Source organism: Vicugna pacos, chromosome 5 (assembly GCF_048564905.1).
Source record: "Vicugna pacos chromosome 5, VicPac4, whole genome shotgun sequence".
Taxonomy (NCBI): Eukaryota; Metazoa; Chordata; class Mammalia; order Artiodactyla; family Camelidae; genus Vicugna; species Vicugna pacos.
In genome coordinates, this window is record NC_132991.1 from 90,869,540 (window position 1) to 90,893,757 (window position 24,218).

General features: G+C 42.1%; 1 protein-coding gene across 2 annotated transcripts in view; it reads right to left on the bottom strand.

The window, feature by feature from the left end:
* Nucleotides 1-256: 256 nt before the first annotated feature.
* The window catches only part of USP40 (ubiquitin specific peptidase 40), a 72,883-nt gene continuing 48,921 nt past the window's right edge, over nt 257-24,218 (bottom strand). For both annotated transcript variants that reach the window (XM_072961863.1, XM_072961862.1), the window contains 11 exons: nt 20,830-20,866; nt 19,029-19,093; nt 16,534-16,608; nt 15,524-15,650; nt 13,574-13,668; nt 12,145-12,263; nt 8,725-8,790; nt 6,180-6,390; nt 5,945-6,040; nt 1,980-2,071; nt 257-675 (listed from right to left, as the gene is read on the bottom strand). In XM_072961863.1, coding sequence (XP_072817964.1) covers nt 564-675; nt 1,980-2,071; nt 5,945-6,040; nt 6,180-6,390; nt 8,725-8,790; nt 12,145-12,263; nt 13,574-13,668; nt 15,524-15,650; nt 16,534-16,608; nt 19,029-19,093; nt 20,830-20,866 — 1,095 coding nt within the window. In that variant the 3' untranslated portion in view covers nt 257-563. The remainder of the gene's footprint in view (nt 676-1,979; nt 2,072-5,944; nt 6,041-6,179; nt 6,391-8,724; nt 8,791-12,144; nt 12,264-13,573; nt 13,669-15,523; nt 15,651-16,533; nt 16,609-19,028; nt 19,094-20,829; nt 20,867-24,218) is intronic.

Here is a 24,218-nt window from a genome sequence, read left to right on the forward strand (position 1 = left end):
GGCCTCGGAGCTGCCGCCACACCCGGCGTCCTCGCCGGCAGCAGGTACTGACTTCAGAGGTGCCCCGCCGGTCTCCTCATCCCGGAAACAGAGCCAACGCTTAGAATCACAGTTTTAACTCAGACCAAAGGGGAAAGAAACATGCACCCTGGGGACCCAGACTCCCGCTTATGTCACACCGTAAGCCTGGCCGGCCCACGGCATGAGCTGAGTTGTCAGATTTTGGTCAGAGACGGAAAAAGTCACCTGAACAGCATAAGAAAGAAAAACAGAGTGGGACACGTGTATATTAAAGGGCAGGCTGGTCAGAGGTCAGCAGTGCCATTCTGCCCGCGCCTGCAATTAAAACAAAGCTAGTCCATTTTCTTACAGAGACGGGGGTCGGGCTGGCACCTGTGAGGAATGGCCAGGCCAGGGCTGGCCGCGGGGGACGTGCCACAGGGCTGGGTGACAAGTGTACTTGCCCGGTCTGAGACGAAACGCCCGTGCTCGTGACAAGGCAGAGGTGTGAAGTCCGTGCTGCACGAGGCAGGCACCAACAGGCCCGCTCCCGGGCCCCGCTGCTATCTGAAACTCCCAACGTGGATGGAGAGGGAAGCTTCTGGTCCCCGGGGCCGGGCAAGCGTCTCTGCGCCGGAGGCGGCATCGCTGCTCTGCACATGCAGGGCTTCTTGGCTGCAGGAGACACAGAGGCCGTCACAGACTTGCATTCCAGACACTGGGGCCCGCCTGGTCGAGGAGTCTGGAGTGACTCCCAAGTTCATTCCAACCTTTAGGGGTCAAGTCAGAACAGGCCACAGAGATGCATGTCTGCAATCAAGACAGGTTATTTCCATGCTGCCCCCTGGGGCCTCACGTCCACCCTCCCCACGGCGGACTCCCCTGCCCGCCCTGCACTGCGGGTCACACGGGGGTGCTTTTCTGATCGGCTGAGCGACAATGTCTCATGGCGGAGCAATCTTTCCTGTTTCCAAATCAGAGTATAACGTTCACAGACGCTCATGTCTAACATCCAGCTCCAGTCAAAACCGTTACACGCGCACACACCAGGTGACGCCCCCCCGCCCTGGCCCTCTTCCTCATCCCACACGCCAGGCGCCCCCGGTGGCAGAGGGCATGTCCGCGTGCTGCTGTCACCCAGTGCATGCCACGTCGGCCCTGAGATACACAGGCGGGAGGAGAGGAAGGTTACAGGTCAGAGGTGAGCAGGGAAGGCTACTGCGGTAACCTGGGTAAGAAAAGAAAGTCCACCAGGCCAGAAGCAGTGAGAACGGGGCAAGGCCGGCTTAGGACGCAAGACTTCAGGGATGGAGGTGGGAACAGCTAAGGACGACCACAACGCCCCTGTGTGGCCTGTGTCAGGATGACAACAGGGACCGCAGTGGTGGGAGTCAGGTCCGGCATGCAGAGTCTGAAGTATCAGTATTGGTCGAATGTTCCAGAACATTCTGCTAGGTGTATGTGGCCTGCAGGCCGGGGAGGGGGACGGTGTACAGAAGAGGAAGGAGTAAGCCCACCCACGGCCAAGTGACAGAGTGAGGAAAGAGGATCCTAACCAGAAGCTGCCTGGGATGGAGGCTGGGGGGTGGGGGGCAGGCTCAACGGGCTGAGGGACAGAGTCACTGGACTGGCGACCTGGCTGACTGCTGGGAGAGAATGGAGGGGGAGTGATGGGAAGTGACAGCAGGAGCTGCATGGGACCTGAAGTGGGGGTTGGTGTCTGAAGGAAAAGACCAGATTATGGTGGGGGCTGAGCGTGGGAGATGGAGGAGTGAAGGATCAGGGTCCCTGAGGAGGTGAGAACAGACTGGAGCTCGGGGAGGGGCCCAGGGAGCCCTCCAGGAGCAGATGGGGAGATCCTGGGAAGACAACAGCGGGCAGCAGAGGGGAGTCCTGTCTGCAGGGCCAGGCGCTGAGTGAGTGAGGAGGGGCTCCTGGAGGCTGGGTGGACTGTCACGTGGGCGAGGACCCCAATGTACCTCTTCTTCCCCACAGCAAGCTGCTTCTGCTTTTCTCTTGCAATGTCATCTCTGACTGTGCTGAAATCATCGTCGTCTTCAACCAGGAGATTCTGCATTTCAAAATAATGAGCAATGTTTTCAGTCATCTTTTTAGCCTATATTTTAAAAAGATGTATGTAAAAAATTACCTAAGATAACAGAAGTTTACGTAAGTTAGAACAACGGATAGGAGACATTCTAATGTTTGATGAAAACCAAACTGAGTGGCAGGAAGAGCTTAAGAGAAGTTACGTTTTAGGCGTCTGATCTCTGCCTTGGGACCACAGACCTGCCACTGAGCAAGCGAGCAAAGGGGCCCTGCAGGGAGGCGAGGATGCAGGCAGACCTTCCGCAGCCGGGCCTGTTGGACCCCGCCTGGCTGGGAACACGGGCCGTGTGCTCCCCCGCCACTTGCACCCGCACTTCCCGGCTGTGCCGGGCGCTTCCCTGCAGCTTTCCCCCGGGGGCTGCACAGACACAGGACGCTGGCTCTGCTCTCCCGAGGACCAGGCCTGCGCCTCCCCCAGACCTGGCATCAGAGAGGATGCGATTCACCATCAACTCCGGCTGCTCCCCTCACGGCTCAGTGTTAACTCATCAGGACGTTAACCGTGAGGAAACAACTCAGAAGGAAAACGTAGGTCGCAGAAAGGCTTCTGAGGCTTGCGGGACCCGTGTTAGAAATGGCCCCGTGCGGGTTTGGGAGTCAGCGCTGGAGCTGCAGGAGGTCCTGCTCTCTCTCCGCTCTCAGGTAAGAAAAGTGCCACATTATCACCTCTGCTCCAATGATGATGCATGATAAATATATTTATTTCAGTATGTTGTGTATGATGTGCTTTTTAAAACTGTGAAACATGACAAAATCAGAGAAACGTGGAGACCATGGGACAGACACCCGTGTTCTCATGCAGGTGGTGGGCACAGTGGCTCCGTCCACGGACATGCCAGTCACATCATCCCCACGCCTCCCTCTCCTCAGCTCAGATGGCATCGACCTGCCATGGTTTTCATGAGGGAAAACAGAGTTAAATGTATATACATGGATGGTGTTTGGCGAATGTAAAATGCTCACTGAAAGTTAACATATTAACAGTATTAATCTTTTACCATATTTGCTTTATTTTTCAAGGTAAAAACACAGGTTCTGTTGCTGGCTCTCCCCCCGGCTCCAGGTAAGCAGTCCACGGAGGGGAGGGCTTTGTTCCTTCTTCGTCTCTACTTGATGGCGACACAAGAACACGGCCCTCAGCATTTTACACGCTTTTGTACTTTCGAGAAATGGTCATTCTGTGTTTTCTTTTTCAACACAGAACAACATCCAAGTATTTGGATGCATGTTCATGTTGACACTGTAGCTCTGGCTTCTTCATTTTAAAACTGCTGTGTTCTACACCACCGTATTGGTACTTTCTTTCCCTGTTTTATCTAGTCCCTGTCTGACATTTAAGTCCTTTCTGATTTATGCGGTTACAAATAGCACTTCATGAAGTGCGTGTTTCCGTACATCTCCCCACACACGGCAGTCCCTGGGGCTCGTGCCTAGGGAGGAATCACGCGGATGCGTTGTACGGGCACCTGCGCTAACTCTGGCCCGCTGCCCTCCAGAGCCCTCGTGCTGGTTGGCACTCCTGGTGCCGCCCGGGGCCTGAGGGTCTGGCCGGGACAGCAGCTCACTGCTCCATCTCTGGGTTCCCTGGTTACTGGGAAGCTATCTTTTCATCTGCTTGTTACTTAGTTTTCTGAGAACTGCCAGGTGCTGCCCAGCCAGGGAGAGATGGGCAAAGCCTGCCTTTCTGTAACTCATCTGTAGAAGGACTTTACATGTTTTGGGTAATAATCCTTGCTGGCTGTATCCCTGCATGTGTCTTCTCCTATTGGTGGCTTGTCTTTTCACTTTGTATAGCTTCCTTTGATGAACGGAAATTTTTACTTTTAATGTACAGTCATCCCTCAGTACCCACAGGGGATCGGTTCCTGGACCTGCCACGGACACCAAAATCCTCGGACGCTCGCGTCCCAGAGTCTGCCCTCTGTATCCGAGCTTCCACATCTGTGGACTCAGCCAGCTGCCCGTGGTGTCATACCACGTGTACTTCCTCCCGTGTATACAGTTCAAACTCGTGTCATTCGAGGGTTAGCGTACTCAAGTTTACTGGTCTTTTTCTTCATGGATATGCTTTTTGTTTCTTATTGTAAGAAATCCTTCTTAACCTAAGTCTTAAAATTTTTCTTCTAAAGGTTGAAAATCACTGCTTTTCACATTTAAGTCTTCATATATATAGATGTGAGCAGAGGTGGATACAGATTTTATGGGGCCTGAAGCTTACATAAATTTGGAGACCCTCTTTATGAACATGAAATCAGAATTATCACTATAATTTTTCCTGTATGGACAACCAGTTCTCCCAGCATCATTTACTGAATAATCCATTTTTAACGTTGCCTCATATACCTGTTGAGTTTCCTTTCATGTGTGGTTCTGTTCTGGGGCTCTTTTTCAGTCTTCCCCTGCCCCAAAGCCACCCGGTCACCACAGCTGTGCAATCAGCCTTAATTCTTGGTAAGTCAATACCCTGATCTTATCCTTGAAAAATACCTTAGCTCTCTGGCCCTTTGCTCTTCCACACAACTTATTCTCTTTAGTCTTATCTATGTGATTTTTCACTGGGATAAGACTGAATTTACAGATGTGGGGAATACTGCTGTCTTCACAGTCCAAGGCTCCCCTTCTAAGACACGACGCGGCTCTACAGCTCCCTGAAGCTTCAATGCCGCCATGTTTTTACAACACTCTCGAGAAGAGTCTTAGACGTCTTCTCATTGACGTATTCCCAGGTACCTTGTACTTTTATATGTACACTGATCTTAGAACCTTTTGAACTCTCTCAACAGAGCTAATGGCTTAGCTGTACAGACTGTGAATCTCCTTCATAGAAAAACTGCATATAAGAGCAGTTATAGTTTCCTTTTGGACTTTGACTTGTTTTTGAATTTCTGTTTATGTACTTATCCTGGAGGGTGGAAGTTCATGTTACATTGGTCGCATTCTTTAGTACAATGTTGAAGTGGTGATTAAGGGGGAATGCTTATTCCTTACTGTTAAAAATTCTTAAATCAAGAATTACTGATAAATCAATAATTTAGGGGGGAGGATATAGCTCGAGTGGTAGAGTGCATGCTTAGTATGCACGAGGTCCTGGGTTCAATCCTCAGTACCTCCTCTAAAAATGAATAAATCTAATTACCCCCTCTCTGCCAAAATAAAATAATTAAATAATATAGTAATAAATAAATCAATGATTTAATATCAATAAATTATTCTTAAATTAATTTTAAATTTTTTAAAATAGAAATTAAATCAATGATTAAATTTTAACCCTTAATACAAAAAATATTACTGTATGATAATAAAATAGGTTTGTCCAAGGAATGCAAGGATGGCTCAGTGTTAAGAATACATTTATGTAATAATGCTACATTACTACATTGAAGAAGAAAACCAAACAGCTAATTTGAACAGATGCAGAAAAAACATAAAATAAAATTTAGTATTAAAAATCCAGTGCTCATTCATGATTAAAAAAAAAGAACATAGAGCAAATTAGGAATGGAAGGAGACACCTTAACTCATACAGGTGCCTTTTCAAAACCTTCGGCAACACACATGCAGGTCCCTACTCAAAACCTTCAGCAACACACTTAGTGATAAAGCTTCTAAAGCAATTTCATGCAAAAGCATTTTTCATTCAAGTTAGACTCAAAATTAAGATTCTGGTATTGAGGTTCTATTGGTCTCATAAAATGAACTGTCTGGCCTTCCCTCTTTTTTCTCATTTTATATAAAATGAGATTATCTATGCCTTGAAGATGTAATAAAACTTCTCTATAAAATTAATTGATCCTGGTGTTTTGTCAAAGTGGTAAATTTGCTGTTAAAAACTTACCTTAACACCAATAGTATCGCCATCTTTCAAGTAATAAGGCGCCCCCTGCAAATTATCTTGCTTTTTCTTCTTTTTCCTCTTGGTAATTTGCTGATTCTACAGAAAAATCAAACATCTAAATCGAGAAAACTCAACCTCAAATTCTTACTTAATTCCCTATCTGTGAAAACCTGTAGTTAACCCACACACTATGCCAGTAAGGCCCAGTTTCTGTGACACAGCCCCACAACTTTACCCAGCTGGATACTGGAAGCCACTCAAACTTTTCAGGAAAGTATTTGGCAATTTCAGTCTTCTCCACAGGGAGAGAATAGAAGTCAGCCACTCGCTGCCTCAGGGAGCCAGCCGTCGAGCCTCGGGCAGTGTCCCACACCATGTCCATGGGCAGGGCGTATGCCCTCTTGCCAGGGAGGCGCATCTGTGTCCTCAGCAGCATGTCCTGGGGGCTACACCAGAAAACAGTTGAAAGTCAGATTTAAAACAAAATGGGAGATATGCAATAAATATGGCAGGGTGATGGGCAAAGCTTCCCCTCTGCGACTCTTCCAGTTTTTATAAGGAGAGATTTTCCCTACACCCTGTTGAGTGCTAGCTAGTGGGAAACCTTTACTTTGGGTTCCTTCAATCCTGACCCAGAATGGAGGTGAGCTCCCATTCTGAGTTCACGGCAGAGGCCCCCGGGGAGCAGCAGGCAAGGCTGAAGAGGTACAAAGTTTCTCAGTGGCGTGTGGAAGGAAGAGGATCGGAGGCAGGGCTGAAGAGTCAGCAGGGCCGCCCTGCGGCGGGGAAAGGGAATTGGGTCAGCCTGATCAGGTTCCCTGCAACGGCGACTCCCCAGACATGCTGATTTCAGAACCAGAAGCTGTGAAGCTGGCAGGAAAAAAGCTATTTTAGGTACTAAAAATCTGAGTTACTGAGTAGCCAGGGAAAAGAATTTGAGAGCTTAGAGCTGGGAAGAGAGAGAGAATGGCAGGAGCTGCAGGAGCAAAGGAGGCCTTTGCAGGAGAAGAGCTCAGATAAGAGGTTCTTGGAGGAAGAGGAAGAAGAGAAACATTCAGGAAGGTGGGGAAGAAATCGCGATGGATGGAGACTGTTACAGATATGACATGAAACAGACTACAGATAAGAACTGGAAGGTAGAGAGAGAAGAAATGAAAATTTTGTTTCTAAGGATGGTGAGATGAGTGATTTTAACGCTCTATTTCTATTATATTGGTGTTTTTTATCAAAAGAAAGGGTGATGCAATTGGAGGAAACAGACAATACAGGGAGAGTGAAGGCCTAGTGAATTAGGAGACTGGGTTGAAAGGGGGACTGTGGTCAAGAAGGGATTTGTGGGAGTGAACCTCGGAGACTGTCAGGTGTGGGTGTTGCTGGGTCAGTGAGAGGAGCTGAGGGTCCGGAGCTGAGCAGAGTGAGGTCAGAGCAAGGCCAGAGCATACAAAAGGGTGGTCCGTGCAGATGAGGGAGCTGCCAAGGAGGTGACAGGCTGCAGTGAAGGGGACAGTGAGGAGCCAGAGTCTTCACTGAGGGGGGACAAGAGCGCTATGGAGGTTGGTCAGAGACGGAAGAGGGTCTAACTAAGTGCACAGCATGGTCTTCCAAAGGACACTGTTCATGACAAATATAACAAACGCTCAATTGATATTATGTAACATATATATATATATGTATCTCCTACACTGTAGAGCTCTTAGACTTTTTACTAAGATCCCATTAAAAAGAGGCAAAATATATGAAATAATTCACACACTCACAAAATACAAATGATTTACAAGCCTGTAAAAAAAAAATGCCCACTCTTACTAGTAATCAAAGTACTGAAGCAAATGAGACAAAACAACCATTTCTCATTTATCAACTCAGTGAATATTTAAACAATGACAACACTGAATGATGGTCTGAGAGTGAGGCAAAATACACACTCAGATACCCTGCCTGGGGGAACATAAATTGGTATCATTTACCTGGAAAGGAATTTGACAATTTATTTTTAAGAGGTTTAAAACATCTATACCATTTGATCCAGAAAATCCCCTCCAGGAAACTATTCCTGTAATACAATTTGCACTGAGAAGGCCTTTTCATGAATCAGTGTGGTTAAATGAAGGTCATTACACAACAGGCTGGCAGCAAGAATAATCATGCCACATCAGATGGAAGGAATCTTAATATTTGGTGATACTGCAAAAGCATCTTATAAAAGACCGTCCTATAAATGAAAAAAAACAGGAAGGTCTGATTGTGGACAACTTTGGGTGCTTCTTTGTTCAATGAGTCATTCCTGACGATGACAAAGGCACTGTCCTAGGTACTGGGGATACAGCAGTGACCAAAAAACAAGTGCTTGCTCTCACAAAGCTTACATTCCAGTAGCAGGAGGCAGAGTAAGTACTAATTCAGCAAGCGTATAAGATGTCGGGTGATGTCAGGATGAAAAAGTAGGACCGGGGGCACAGTGGCAGGCACTCCTGTTGATCAGTTTGACAACAGACTCTGCACTGACAAGAGTGGGGATGAATGTCTTGGTTACACTTTAAGATCATCATGGGTTCAATATGCATTTGAGGCTTACTGAAAAATTAATTCTCACTGTTTTTATGGAAAAATGAGTTCTAAGAGCTCAACACCAGACATATAAACACATTTCTAGAACATCATCTGTTTTAAGTTGCCAGACTACTTAGAAGCAGTGAAAAAACCCACTTTACTACTAAGCTGTTACATTTTTAAAGACACCGTCCACTGTGACCAGACGTGTGTGTGGCGGGCCGTCTTACCCCAGGTTTTCTTCTTTCTGAAGGGGCTCTAAGCAGATCTCAGTTCTCCTTCCCAATTTATATTCCCTGATAACAAATGAAACAAAATAATGCTGAGTGACATATCACTTAATTTTTTTTAAGTTTTTTTTTTACCAATTGTAAGTTTTTTTTTTAACATAAAAAGTGGTTTGTTTTTTTTTTACATAAAAGGGGTTTTATTTGTTCTTTTTTTTTTTTTAAAGTATTCTTCTTAAGGGAAATATTACCCTGTGTAAGACACTCAAAATTTAAGAAAGTACCATGAACAATCATACACCAATAAAAACTGTACAACCTAGAAGAAATGGATAAATTCCTAGAAACAAACCGACCAAGACTGAATCAAGAAGAAACAGAAAATCTGAACAGACCAATGATTAGTGAGGAGATCGATTCAGTCAGTAATCAAAAACCTCCCAACAGAGAAGAGCTGATGGTTTCACTGATGAATTCTACCAAACAGAAGAATTAATAACAATTATTTTCAAACCCTTTCAAAAAAAAAACAGGACAGAGGGGATACTTCTAAACTAATTTTGTGAGGCCAGCATTACCTTGATACCAAAACCAGATAAAAACATTATAAGAAAACAAAATTAGAGGCCAATATCCCTGATAAACATAGATACAAAAATCCTCACAGAAATATTAGAAAACCAAATTCAACAGTACATTAAAAGGCTCATACACCATGATCAAGTGGGATTTATGTCACAGATGCAGAGATGGTTCAACATTTGTAAGTGAATCAGTGTGATACAACCACATTAACAGAATGAAGGGAAAAAAATCATGATCATCTCAACAGACATAGAGAAAGCATTTGAGAAAATTCAACATTCTTTCATGTTAAAAATTCTTAACAAACTGGGTATAGAGAGAATGTACCTCAACGCAATAAAGGCCATATATGACAAGTCCACAGCTAATATACTCAATGGTAAAAAGCTGAAAGCTCTTCCTCTAAGATCAGGAATAAGATAAGGATGCCTACTCTCACCTCTCATATTCAACCCAGTACTGGAGGTCCTAGTCAGAGCAATTAGGTAAGAAAAAGAAATAAAAGGCATCCAAATTGGAAAAGAAGAAGTAAAATTATGTCCATATAATTCTATATGTCTATGTATTTTATGTATGATTATTATATCCATATAGTCTATATATTTACATATATATATAATATATAAATTCTAAAAATTCCACCAAAAACTGTCAAAACTTAATAAATGAATTCAGTAAAGTTGCAGGATACAAAATCAATATACAAAAATCAGTTGCATTTTATACACAAACAGTGAATTACCAGAAAGAGAAATTAAGAAAGCAATCCCATTTACAACAGCATCAGAAAGAATAAAATACTTAGGAATAAATTTAACCAAGGAGGTGAAAACTCCATATACTGAAAATTTCAAGACAATGATGAAAGAAATTCAGACACAAATAAATGTAAAGATATTCCATGTGCATGGAGTGGAAGAATACTGTTAAACTGTCCATACTGTCCCAAATGATCTACAGTTTCAGTGCAATCCCTATCAAAATTTCAATGGCATTCTTCAATTAGAAATAGAAAAACCAGTCCTAAAATTTGTAGAGACCCACAAAAGACCTCAAATAGCTAAAGCAACCTTTTCTTAAGAACAAAGAACAAAGCTGAAAGCATCATGCTCCCTGATTTCAAACTGTGCTATAAAGCTACAGTAATCAAAACAATATGGTACTGGCATAAAAACAGACACACAGATCAATGGAACACAACAGAGAGCCCAGAAATAAACCCATGCACATCCAGTCAATTAATTTATAATTCAGGAGCCAAGAACACACAATGGGGAAAAGACAGTCTTTTCAATAAATGGTGCTGGGGAAACTGGACCCTTATCTTATACCATACGCAAAAATCAACTTAAAATTGATAAGAAGACTTGAATGCAAGACCTGAAACAGTAACTCCTAGAAAAAAATAGGGGAATAAACTCCTTGACATCAGTTTAACAATAATTTTTCAGATTTCACACCAAAAGCAAAGGCAATAAAAGCAAAAATTAACAAGTAAGACTACAGCAAATTAAAAAGCTTCTGCACAGCAAAGAAAACCATCAACAAAATGAAGATGCAGCCTATATAGTGGGAGAAAGTAGTTGTGAGTCAAGTATCTGACAAGGGGTTAATATTCAAAGTAGATTAAGAATTCATACAACTTAATAGCAAAAAGCAAGTAATATGAATAAAAAATGGCAGAATAAGAGAATAGACATTCTTCTAAAGAAGACATACCAGTGGCCAACAGGGACGTGAAATGGCGCACTATCAGGGAATTGCAAACTAAACTACAGCAAGACACCATCCACACCTGTCAGAACACTTACCATCAGAAAGACAAGAGAAAAAGTTTTGGCAAGGAAGCGGAGGAAAGGGAACTCTTGTGTACCATTGGTGGAAACGTAAACTGGCTCAGCCACTATGGAAAAACAGTATGCAGTTTCCTCAAAACATTAAAAAGAGAACTACCATATGATCCAGCAGTCCCACTTCTGGGTACATTTCCAAAGGAAATGAAAACAGGATCTCAGAGATTATCTGCATTCCCATGTTCACTGCAGAATTATTCATAATTGGCAAGACATGGAAAAACCTAAGCGTCTGTTAATGGATGAGTGGATAAAGATGTGTGTGTGTGTGTGTGCGCGCACACACACACACACACAGAGTAACATTATTCAGTCATAAGAAAGAAGGACATCTTGTCGTTAGTGACAACACGGGTGGACCCTGAGGGCATTATGTGAAGTATGACAAGACAAATACTGTATGACAGCACTTACACGTGGACCCTAAAAAAGATGAACTCATAGAAGCAGGGACTAGAACGGTGGTTACCAGGGACTGGGAGTGATTGAAAAGGGGAAATGTTGGTCAAAGGGTAGACTTCCAGTCAGAAACTACAACCAACACGCTGTACATTACACCCCCAGAACGTACTCATCTTGTAACACTGTAGTATGTACTTGAAAGTTGCTAGTAACAGTGTAGATCTTAAGCATTCTCCCCACAAAAAGAAATGGCGATTATATGATGTGATGGAGGTATTAGCTAACACTATGTTGGTAATCATTTTGCAACACGTAAGTCTGTCAAACCAATAGCTTGTACACCTTAAACTTACACAATGTTACATGTCAATTACATCTTAATAAAGCTGGGGAAGAAAAAGAACACTCAAAATTTTGTTCACAGTCTCTGGACCACTGTAAAAATACACGAAGCTACATTAATACTTAATATGAAAAACCGAAGTCTCAGAGTTCAATTTACAATAAAAAGCATCGTCCACCTGACAGCGGTGGGGTTACCAGGAACGGCTTTCTGTTGGTGAGTGCTCACTGAGAAACCTACTTGAGCTGCTGGTGGTGGAATCGCAAGAGCCTGCCCGGGCGCTTGCTGTCCACGGTCCAGGCTCTGAGGAAGGCTGGGGATGGGATGCAAAACTCTGAGAAGGAGGGCAAGGTCATGGCCTAGAAAAGAAACAGACATTTGAAAAAGCATTCTTGAAAACAGATTGCTTTAGGAAAAAAATGAAGAGCTACAGAATGACATCTGAGGGAAAGAGTATCTCGAGTAATGGTAACATCTAGAAAAAAAAAAGCCATAGGGATATCTCTTAAATGAAGTTAATCCTGAGTAATTTCTGTGTCTTCTCTACTGAAAGCTGCTTGAGAGGTAAATGGAAAGCTGCTTGAGAGGTAAATGAGTTTTCTGTTTCTAAGTCTGAGCCCCAGACTCCTTTTTAACCATGCTTTAGAAAATGAAACTTTAATTTCTATGTGACAAGAGCAGAGGCAACTCTAATAAAAGCAAGGGGCTCATCTTCAACTTCCACCCATGCTAATGTAATGCTAATACAATTCTTCAGCAATGTTTACTTTGTCAAGGAAATAACGTTTGATTCTGAAGTATCTCAGAATCTTTGGATCCAACTGCTAGGCCCACACTAGCTGTGTAAGGGCAGGTAAGTATTCATATATTTAGGTTGTAGTGAATGCATGAAATGGCCGATACTGACTCATTTTTAACCTAGAAACCTTATAATCCAATATAAGGAGAAAGTCTCTTCCCACTTGTTCTCAGGAGAGTAAGACCATTTACTTTTCTAAGGAAGGTTTGAGGACGCACAGGACGAGTCAAATTTCAACGACGGATATTCATATCATAAGAATTTTTTTCCTTTAAAAGGAAGGGATATTCATTTTAGTTCAATGACAGTAAGATGCTTCTCAGGCATCGTGTGTTATATTCAATCCAACCTTTCCATTTGGAGAAAACCTCTTTCTCTAAGAATGTTATACCCAAGAAAACAATACAATAACTAGTTTCACATCCTAACATAAAGCTGATATTCTGGCCTCCTGGGCAATTGATATCACAGCTTTTAACTAACAACATTTAACACATGAATCACAATGATACAAAAACAATGTAAATAAAGGAGTAAAGTGAATGCTTTACAAATGTTCCAACAGATGTTTTCCTAAAAAATCAAAATGAACATAAGCTGCAAGTCACTGAGGAGATACTCAAACGAAAGCACAGCATGCCTGTCGGAGTGGGGCACACAAAAGCCACAGGGCAACCGGGAGAAACAAACCCAGGGAGCTGTGTGAGCAATGTGCGTGTGGCCTGCTGGGTACTCACCACAGAACATGGCATATAACACATGCCCTATCAGAACAGACTGCAGGTGAGGGAAAAGGAAATAGAAGAAAATATTAATATCTCACTGGAGCAGCCCGATCAGCACTGAGCTGTGCTGCAGGAGGGGTCTGACCTGAGACTTCAGCTCCACCAAAGCGGCATCTTCGGAGATGTCAACGTCTCCCAAGAAGAGGAGGGAACCTTCTGCGTGCCCGTCACTGGGCGCACCTACAGAGGACAGGGCAAGACGTCGGACAGCAGCTTTAAGCATATTTATTTCATATTTCTGAAATACAGGCCATGTTTTGCTTCTGCAGATAGCTTTACTGCAGCTCCACCCACGCAACTGGGAATCTGAGTTCTCTGAGCAGTTCCCTGGTGACCGCACGGGGAGGAAGCAGTGTCCCGCCAGGGAGGGGTGTGGGTGCGACACCACGGTCTTGTCACTGGGATGTTACGGGGAATGTTACTGTTGTGTCGTCTGCCTAGAACGTTCTCTCCCACACCCTCCCCTTCCTCTGAGGGCTCTGCTGGTAGGACACCCTGCCCTACCCTCACCTTTTATTTTACCTGTTTCTTCCTCTCACAGCACTTGGTCCAACATGTTACTCTGTCTGCTCGTTTGTGTGTGTTAAGTGTCTTCCCTATATGTATATACTTACCTGCTCTGTCTCCCCTAAAGAATATGACTGTCAAGAGAGGAAAGGCCATCCATCTGGTTTGTCTCTCCAGTGCCAAATGTGGTGGGCGCCACACAGCAAATGCCCAATAAATGCTTACCGACTGAGAGAATCCTTGACAGTAAGAACGCCTTTCTACATTTGTTTTAAAAAAGGGAAAACAAAATGCTCTCTCATCTAAAACTCTGGATACAAAAGCTAATAACTGAATTTGAAATCAGTAATTTCATTTTCGCTTTAATTAAATGCCTTTGCTTACTGCTGAGCACACTGCTAATACATAATAAGAAATTAATTACAACTAAATTAAGTAAGAAAGCTCTCTGCATGAGTGGTTCTTCTTGGGTCTTAAGGACCATAAGCTGGTACTACCTGAAAGACACTTCCAGGAAATTCTCAGGAATAAAAACACTTGCCATATGTTGTGATACAGAACGACTAACAAAAAAAAAATGAGATTTTTTTCTTAACTTTCATGGAGAAACACATACTGCTTTTTAAGCTGTTCATTATTATCTAATCATGACATCATTTTTAGAGCTAACAAGTCTAAAACAAACAAAAAATGTCAACATCATAGCTAATTCAACATGAGGTTTTTTTTAATTGCTCTACACATATAATCCTAACTTTAAAAGAGTAGAGAGAGATGATTTTAACTCATTTATGTTAATTTCAGGACTGAATTTTAAAAGATAAAAAGAAATACATAATACATCAAGGCACTGAAAAAGCTAGATGAGCATAATAAACGGAAACATGTGAAGACCTGGTCCTACTAAAGATACTTTCTCTTTATCTCTAGATTTTCTTTATAACGAAGTGGAAACCCGCTTTTTACAGTGACAACCCAAACTCCCTGCCTGTGACTTCTGGCTCATCATGATGCGTGTGCTGAGTTTTGTCCGTGGAGAAGAAACTTAGTAAAAGTTTCTTCTGTGTGTCCTCTCAGAAGTCAGTGACATGGAACGCTCCCGAAGCGGCTCCTGGGTGGGGCGGCAGAAAAGACCCCAGCCCTGCCACCCACCCCTCCTCAGGCTGCAGTGAAGTCGCCGCAATGAAGTCACCGAAGTGACTGAAGCTTCACCAGCCTAGTCCATTATAATTCATTTTGCCATGAGGAGCTTGGGAGAGGATATTTAAAAATTCTGTGAAGAAATTTAATATACTGATATAAAGATAATGAAAATAACAGACAGCAAATGAAAGGTAAAGCCAAACCAAAAAGACATTACAAATCACTATACAAAACTAGGATTATGATACGAGCTATGAAATAAGTAGGTTTTGATGTTCAACTTTACATTTTAAAAAGCATACAGTTCAGTTGCCTCTAGAGCAGAGGCCGCCCTCTTACTTTTCTTTACGACACGCTGGGTGCTGCGGTTCTGTTCTGCTCTCACCTTGGGTGGAGGCAGCTCTCCAGTCCCCGCCCTGAGAAAAGGTGCAGCTTGCCTGGTCCTGACGACTCTTCCAGGGGCGCGAGGGGATCCACGGCTGGTACCACCAGACAGGCACCTTCAGAAAACCCTGAAGAACGGGGCATTTCTAACCGCTGTGATGCGCACAGACTAAGTGAACTTCCACAGAGAGAGACATCTTGATACAGAAAATGTTCCTGAATTTATTATTTATCCTTAAGATGTATGTATGAATTGCCATATATTATACTTACTTATTGTTTTTACAATCAAAAGTTTAAAATAATAAAAATCAGTCTTTAGAATGACTGGGACTAATGTTCTGTATCTTAGTAGCCACAGTAAATGAAAAGTATAAACAAAGCATCTGACAGAAAAAACTACACACATACTCGCAGGCACCGTGGGAAGAGCCGCAGCACAGCACACCGGTTACACGAGCTTCCACTTGTGAACGTTTCTGAAGGAATTTTATAGAGAAGAAAGAACCTACTGACTGCAACCAGGGCTGTGTCGTGGCACATCTCTTTGGGAAAAGGGTTTGGCAATAGACAGCATCAAATCTTTAAAAAGTTCACACCTCTTGACTTGTTAGTTTCTTTCATTTTACAACTGTCCTAAGAAGGATTTATATTTAAGTACTATTTATAAGAATAAAAAATGTACAACAAGCTAAATTCCCCAAAGCAGGGATCTAGGTGAATTAAACTGTGGTAAGTCATATATTGGCTACAATGATTGTTTTTGGATTTTTATGGCCAGGTTAAAAAATTAAATATAAAAGGTAGGAAATAAAATTGTGTGCACAGATGATTTTACAGGAAGAAAATATATAAAGATGTAAAATATGGTAGCTGTCTGGTAAGATTTTGGGTAAGTATTCTCTTTATGGCTGTATTTCTCCATTTTCATACAGTGAGAATGTATCATCTTTGTAATCATAAAATAGTAACTGTTATTTACACAATGTCTATTCCAGAGCAAAATCTTACCAGAGGAGGAAGTTTTCCTTCAATTAAAAGCAACGTATCTCCAGAAGATATCATAAGCTCTTTCAGTGTTGCATCCTGGAAATACAGAAAGTCTTTCTTATCACTTATGACTTCTGAAAGGAACATTATGACTTCTGCAAGGAACAATCCTTTTTTTTTTTTAAAACCTATGTCTCTATTACCCTTTCAAGAAATAAGTAAATAAATAATGAAGCAGATACTGAAGCTATAGGGAATAAAGCTAAGCCTATAAAACAGTACATCATAATGTATTAAAAGTATACAATTATGAACTGCAAAAGATTAAAGGAAGGGAGATGGATGAGATGAGAAATGATGAAAGACTGATTTACAGAAGATAAAATTTTAGTTAAGCCTAAAAAATGGGCTGGATTTGAAAAGTCAGAGGAAACAAGAAGGAATGTCTCAAGAAAGAAAAACAGGGCAAAGTCAAGGTTATGTCAAGAGCCAGTATGACTTGCTCTGGGGAAGGAAGAGCTAAGAGACTTGATTAATTAGACTGGGAGGTAGCCACTGGAGAGTAAGTAACAGGAAAGAACACTGGACTGCAAAGGTGGTCACAGGTCAAAGGGATGTGGAATAGAAAAAAATGAGTTTTCAGCTGATTTTTAAAAAGCCACTCACGATTTCTGAGAAGGGGGTTTTTAAAGATCAGTCTAGGGGCTACAAATGTGACATATGGAAGTGGGCAACACCGGGGCTCAGGAAAGTCGGTTGTAGTAACTCACGTTAGAGGCCAAACAGCGGGGGAGGCTGAACCAGGAGGCCAGCAGTAGGAACGGTTAAGGCGTGGAAAAACTGACGGCCTTTGAAGGCTGAGACCAAATATGACAGCTATCAGGTGAGCAGGGTAAGCCACACTTCACGATGAAGAAGGTCAGGATGGGAAAGACAAACAGCAAGTCTGGGAAGTGGAGCCAGTTCTGACGGTAAGTTTGCTTTTGGATGAAATGCTTGATACCAATTTGGGCATTTATAAGAGAAGAAAATGAGGAAACTGATGACATAATACTCTTCGGACATCCAAACTGTATGTCCTCAAGATTTTTTGAGGCCCACTTCTTACTCCAGGCAGTCAAATTCCTGGCCAGGACTCAAGAGAGTCCTCTCAGCATTGTTTCTGACTGTTACACAGCAAAGAGCATTGCACTGAAGGCCCCCAATATACCTGCTTTAAATCAGGCTCCCTTGATGTTCAGTGCCAGTGTCTCACTGAACAGAAAGCAGGCAGATAAGACAGGGGGAAGGGCAGCTGACCACAGTTGTCTAAGCTTCCTCACAAAGTTCCATTCTGGGTCTACTGCTAAGGCCATGGATCTGGACTGGGAGCTTTGATGCTATCTGGAGCAACAGTAAGATTAACCAGAGTTCAACCGTCCTGTGATAACATTGTTCCTAAATCTACCCTTAGAGTTTGGGCTGGATTTGGAGATGCAGTTTGAATCAGAGCCTAAGTGATTGGTTAGTAAGACGAATTCTGCCATCATTAACTTACAGATAAACTCTGAGATTAAAATATTTAGGTTTCAAATGCTAACTTGAAAAGATACATGCACCTCCATGTTCACAGAAGCACTATTTACAATAGCCAAGACGTGGAAGCAACCTAAATGTCCATCAACAGATGACTGAATAAAAAAGTTGTGGTACACACACAGACACATACACACAATGGACTACTACTCAGCCATAAAAAGAATAAAATAATGCCATCTGCAGTGAAATGGATGGACCTGGAGACTGTCATACTAAGCGAAGTAAGCCAAAAAGAGAAAGAAAAATACCATATGATATCATTTATATGTGGAATCTAAAAAGATGACACAAATGAAATTATTTACAAAACAGAAACAGACTTACAGACATAAAACAAACTTATGGTTACCAGGGGGGTGGAGGGACAAAGTGGGAGTTTGGGATTTGCAGATACTACTAACTACTATACATAAAACAGATAAACAACAAGGCCCTACTGCATAGCACCGGGAACTACCTATATTCAATACCCTGTAATAGCCTATCATGAAAAAGAGTATGGAAAGGTATATATATGTAGGTGTATATTACTGAATCACTATGCTGTGTACTAGAAATTAACACAACACTGTCAACTGATTATACTTCAATTAAAAAAAAATTCAGGTTTTAAAATTCAGAGTGCATCTTCAAATCCTCCATTGGTTCAAATACCTCTTGTCCTCTGTGGTTCTCTGCCTCCTAGTGAAGAACCACTACCCCTAGAGACACACTCTCTTATTAACAGAGGACTCAACACAGATGAAGCTGAAATCTTCCCTCTGACTTAACAGAAAACTGTAGTAAAGAAAAAGTGAAAGTAGATCCACATGTAGATTTTTGTATCCTAAAAAAAGTAAAGCTTTTTCTAGAATTTATTCACATGAGTGGGGTGGCATCCTTATGAAAATATGAAATAAACACATTTTTACAAATGAAGTGTACAGAAATAATCTTACTTCTTCACATAAAGGCTCCCCAGCTTCATAGAACCAATCCATTTTTCGTAAATGCCATGTGTCTCCTAGGAAGGAATCCAAATCAGGGTGAAAAAAATTCAGAAGAGGATGTTTTAAGAACTTGTCAAGAATGACCCTTTCGGATATATGAATATCAGAGGGGATTTGACCTAATCATTATTAACTGATTTCTAAAGTAAATTATGTCTTCCAGGGCATGAAAAAAATTAAGCTGTTGCCTCAGTTTGGTTAATTTTCTATTCCACCAAGAACTGTACACCTGTAAATAAAAATAACCCTTGCTACTACTGTGCTGTATCTACTTGTATCTTTCCTACTTACTTGTGCACACGCACGTCCACATCACATGGGAGCACAGACAGATGTATGTATGTGTGTGAATTCAGAATCCCTTCCAAAATCATGACATTGAGCTTTATTTCACTGTCTTGGCTGAAGATATGTGCTAACATTGCTCAGCGACTGATAATGTGAATAATAAAACTGTTCCTATCCAATCAGCAGTTAATCTAAAAAAAACTGTGCTTTTGGTATAGCATTTAATCAAGTTGGTATAAATGAACATTTGTAAGTGTTAACTAGACTTTATACTTAGACTTCTGTTTTTCAGCATGCTTGCTACAGTGACAAAATGGGAAGAGAATTTTTTTTTGAGAGGGAACTGAGTAGAGTACAAGTTGGAAATCCTGGTTATTAAAAAATCAGCAATATTTTATAAACAGTCAACTCCCCCACCCACCAAAAGAAGCTAAAGCCAAGGGAATAAACAGAGATCTCATATTTATCCTGTACAGATCACGGGTTTTGAATCCCGAAACTGTTCTCTGCAGACCCCCTTTTGTCATTAGTTCTAGTTTTAAATACAGTAAGAGTTATATCAATATGTAACTTAATCTAAGTATGTTTTAAAAACCCGACACCACCAGGAAGTTAAAAGTGGACACCATTACATCATAGCACAGCATAGCAGGGAGAAGTCAGAGTTCTGCAATCGGGGGCTCTAGCTACTTGCTGTGTCACTCTGGGTAAGCCGTTTAACCATTCTCAGCATCTGTAAAATGGGAACGGTGATGACCCCTGCACAGGAGAACTACTGTCAAAATGAAATGAGACATGGTATGCAAACTCCTACAAGAGTGCCTGGAACCTGAGCAAGTGAACGGCCCCCCAGGCTGTCACCTGGGTGGAGAGAATGACAAGTGCTCTCAGGAAAGCCACATGGTGCCCCCTCCCATGGTTCCACTTGGGTACCCACCTCAGGATACCCTGGGTTTATTTTTTCACTCATATTACGTTCCCTAATCTGGCATGAAACACATTGCACTGAAATTCTGCATTATGAGAGTCAGGGGAAGGTGTAGCTCAGTGGTAGAGCGCATGCTTAGCATGCACGAGTCCTGGGTTCAGTCCCCAGTACCAATCAATCAATCAATCAACCTAATTACCTCACAACCACCGCCCACCCCCAAAAATTCTGAATCAATGAGGTTAAAAAAAAATTAGCGAGAGACCTAGGACATTCCAGAAGGTATAAATGTTAATTTTATTTCTTTGGTACATTTGTTGGGCCCTTCTAGGGTCTCTTCCCTTAGTAGTAGGCTACTACATATTTTTTCTAAAAGAACAAGAGCCAGGAGAATTATGTACATATAGCAATGCAAAGTGAAACTGACAACCCAGGAGGTAAAAAAGTTTGGTGAGTTTTCATGAGGTTTATAGATGATTTATCATAAGTAAAGGGTGTGGGTCAGGTTATGTGTCATCATGGTCTGTAACTTACCTGACAGGCCAGATTTCTCCAGCATTACCTTTAAACACTGTAAGAAAAAAATTATGTTCATTAGCTGCCTGTTTCTGAGTTTATACTATTGTGAGAAACAACCTTTTTAGAGTCTGGACCTGGTCTGATTATATTTAATAATTCTCAAATAGACAAAGATATACATGGTTAAGTGGTTAAGTAAGCTCTCCTTCCTAAGGGCTAGGTGGCACCAACTCAAGACTGAAGAAAACAGGTTCAGGTGTCTGCGACCAGGACTTACAGCTTTGTTCATCCACTTCCAGGTCTGCAGTGTGCTTTTCTTCTTATGAGGATTAGCAATGCACTTTTGACCAGTTATGAGCAATTAGGCTGATTTTAAAGGTACATAATAAATTCTGACTCCTGTAAAAGGAGATTAGTCTTTAGCACGCAAGGAACACAACTGGTCACACATCAACTCAGGAGGGAAGTGCTGTGCACACTGGGAGCTTACGGCACCATGCAATAAATGAGACGATTAGCCGGTGTTTAAATGAAACAAAAATAATCATTAAAACTCAACTTGAGGGGAAAACATTCTTTAGTAAATTTAGGGCAAAAGAGTAAGTAAAATTTGATATATACTAAACCAGAGCAGGAGGGAGCAGGACTAAGGATGATCATCGCTGCACTGCTTGGAGTAAGAGAAAAATAGCAAACAATACAGACATCCCTTAACAGGGGAAGATTTAAATAAACTAGTGAAGGTCTTAAAACAATTAAAAGGATAAAACAGACTTACATGTACTGGTCTTAAAAGACCTTTAAACTATTTTAAGTGAAACAAAGTCCTAGGATCTCATTTATGATTTAAAAGAAACCACACAAGTCAAGCTTTTCACCTCCACTTGTACATACATGCCCACACACTGGTATATTTGTGATAAAGGTATGGAAGGATACACTCTACTGATGTGGATAAGATTGTATCATTTGGGCGGGGTATAGCTCAGTGCTTAGAGGACATGCTTAGCACGCACGAGGTCCTGGGTTCAATCCCCAGTACCTCCATTAAATAGCTAACTAACTAACTAAATAAACCTAATTACCTCCCCCTCTCAAAAAAAAGAAAAAAGAAAAAAAGAAAAAAGATTGTATCGTTCAGTGACAATAGTGACTTCTGGGGAAGGGACGAGAACATGGTGGTGACTAAGGGCCATTTTTAGTTCCTCCTAAGTTGAACAAGAAAGACTAAATCCACAATTACTTGTGTGATTAAAAATAAAAGAGACTTTAGAATTAACAATTGTTTAGAAAATGACAATGAGAACACAATATATTAAAACAGGGAATGGGACCAAAGCTGTATTCAAAGAAAACTGCAGTCTTAAAGGCCTCCATTATTCAAGAAAAACAAACAAACAATTGAGCATCAACTTAACTGCACTCTGGATAGAGAAAACAGCCAGGGTAAAGGCCTGTCTGAGGCACCGACTGGAGGCCCAAGGACTTAGCTGAAGCAGAGTGAGCGTGAGTAAAAGTTAGAGGTTTTTGTAAAAAAGATACCAAAGAGCCAGAACACACAGGGTGTTGCAAGGTCACTCAGGGGCTCCACTCTTACACCGACTGAGATGGGAAAGCAGAGGACAGCTGTGAGTAGCAGTGACTGATCTGACACTTTGAAGGATCACTCAACTTCGTGAGAACACACCCTGGGAGGTGTAAGGCTGGAAGGAATAAGATAAGTCAGGAGCTGCTGGAATAATCTGGAAGAGAGGTAACCAGGGTGAACGCAGTGGAGGGAATGGGATGTGGTTAGATTCCAGATAAATCCTGATAGTAGAACCAAAAGGATTTCCTGAAAAACTGATTATGAAGTAAGAAAGAAAAGATAACTTCAAGGTTTTTGGCCTAAGCAAGTAGAAAAATGGAGCCACTGTAACGGAAAAGGAAAATGTGGGTGAGGTGCGTTTGGGAGCGATCAGGAGCTCCGTTGTGGGTGTGGTATAATTTGGGATGACACTCAGACAACCAAGGGGCAGCTGTAGGCCTAAGTGTGGCGTCTAAGAACTGAGCACGAAGGTGCTCACAAGGTAGAGGGAAGGGGAAACACCAGCTGAGAAGGGGTACGCTTGGGAGGTGGGAGGAAAGCCTGAAGAGCCGCTGTCTTCTGGAAGCAAGTGACAAAAGTCATCAAGTACGTCAGCTGCTGCGGAGAGAGCAAGTAAGATGAAGACGGAGACCTGCTGACTGGACACAGCAACGTGGAGGCCACGGGCTGCCTTGATAAGGGCAGTGTCAGTGGCAGGGCGGGGTGCCAGTCTGCCTGTGATGGGTTAGGGACAGAATAGAAGAAAGACATATGATACACACTGCTCCTCTGGAAAGTTCTGTGGTTCATGCTTTGAAATTGATAGACACTAAAGTTAAAAGGCAAACGAAAAGCTGGGAAAACAAACCTCTAAGCAGCCATCCCCCAGTCTCAATCCCTGCTGTGGCCAGTCTTGTCTGTCAGTACCCCTACCCACTTCCCCGTCCTGCCCCCCGACTCTTTGGAAGCAAATGTTGGATATCATTTCATTTCATTTCATTCATTAATATTCAGTACTCATCTCTAAAAGATAAAGATTATTTTAAAAAACATAACTCTTAAATAATTATGACACCTAAAAATTAGTAATTCCTAAATAACAAATATCCAATCAGTGATTAAATTTCCCTACTTTCTCTTAAACTATTAATTACTAAAGCTCTTTTGGTTTCAATCAAGGGCCACATAAGTTCCATACTTTGCATCTACTTACTGTGTCTCCTAGGTCTCTTTAGCCTATAGGCTGCCTCACGCTGCAACTGATTTCTTGAAGAGGAGGATTTTTCCACTTCAGGACTGTGCTGACTGCAAGCCTGTGACACACTTAACAAGTCCCTCTGAGCCCTGTACTTCTTATAAACCAGTACTCAGACCTAGAGGTTTGACTGGACTCAGGTCCACTTTTTGTTTGTTTTTTGTTTTGGCAAGAAGAGCACAGGTATTGTTTTGAGCTTTAATGTCCAGGTGCTGCTCTTTTGGGGCTATTAGCAGTTTTTCAGGATCATTGTATAGATCCATTAATTCATTAGGAGTTGAAAAACTATGATAATCTAAACTTTTTTTCTTCATTTTATCAGTTGGGATATGTCTATTAAAAAACAACTCATCATCTATTTGGTTAATGGGAGGTACAGTTTGCAGAAGAGAAACAGAATGCATGCCTGATTCTTTCCTTTATGGCTACCTAGCATCCACTATAGGTGAACAATGACGATCGTATTTTTAGGGTCCGTATGAGCTCATGCATTTTATGTATGTGTACCACTCAATTTTCATTATTATTCCCACTGAGGTTCAAACTGTCTTATCTTTGACCAGTGGGAGTCTCTTCATTTGG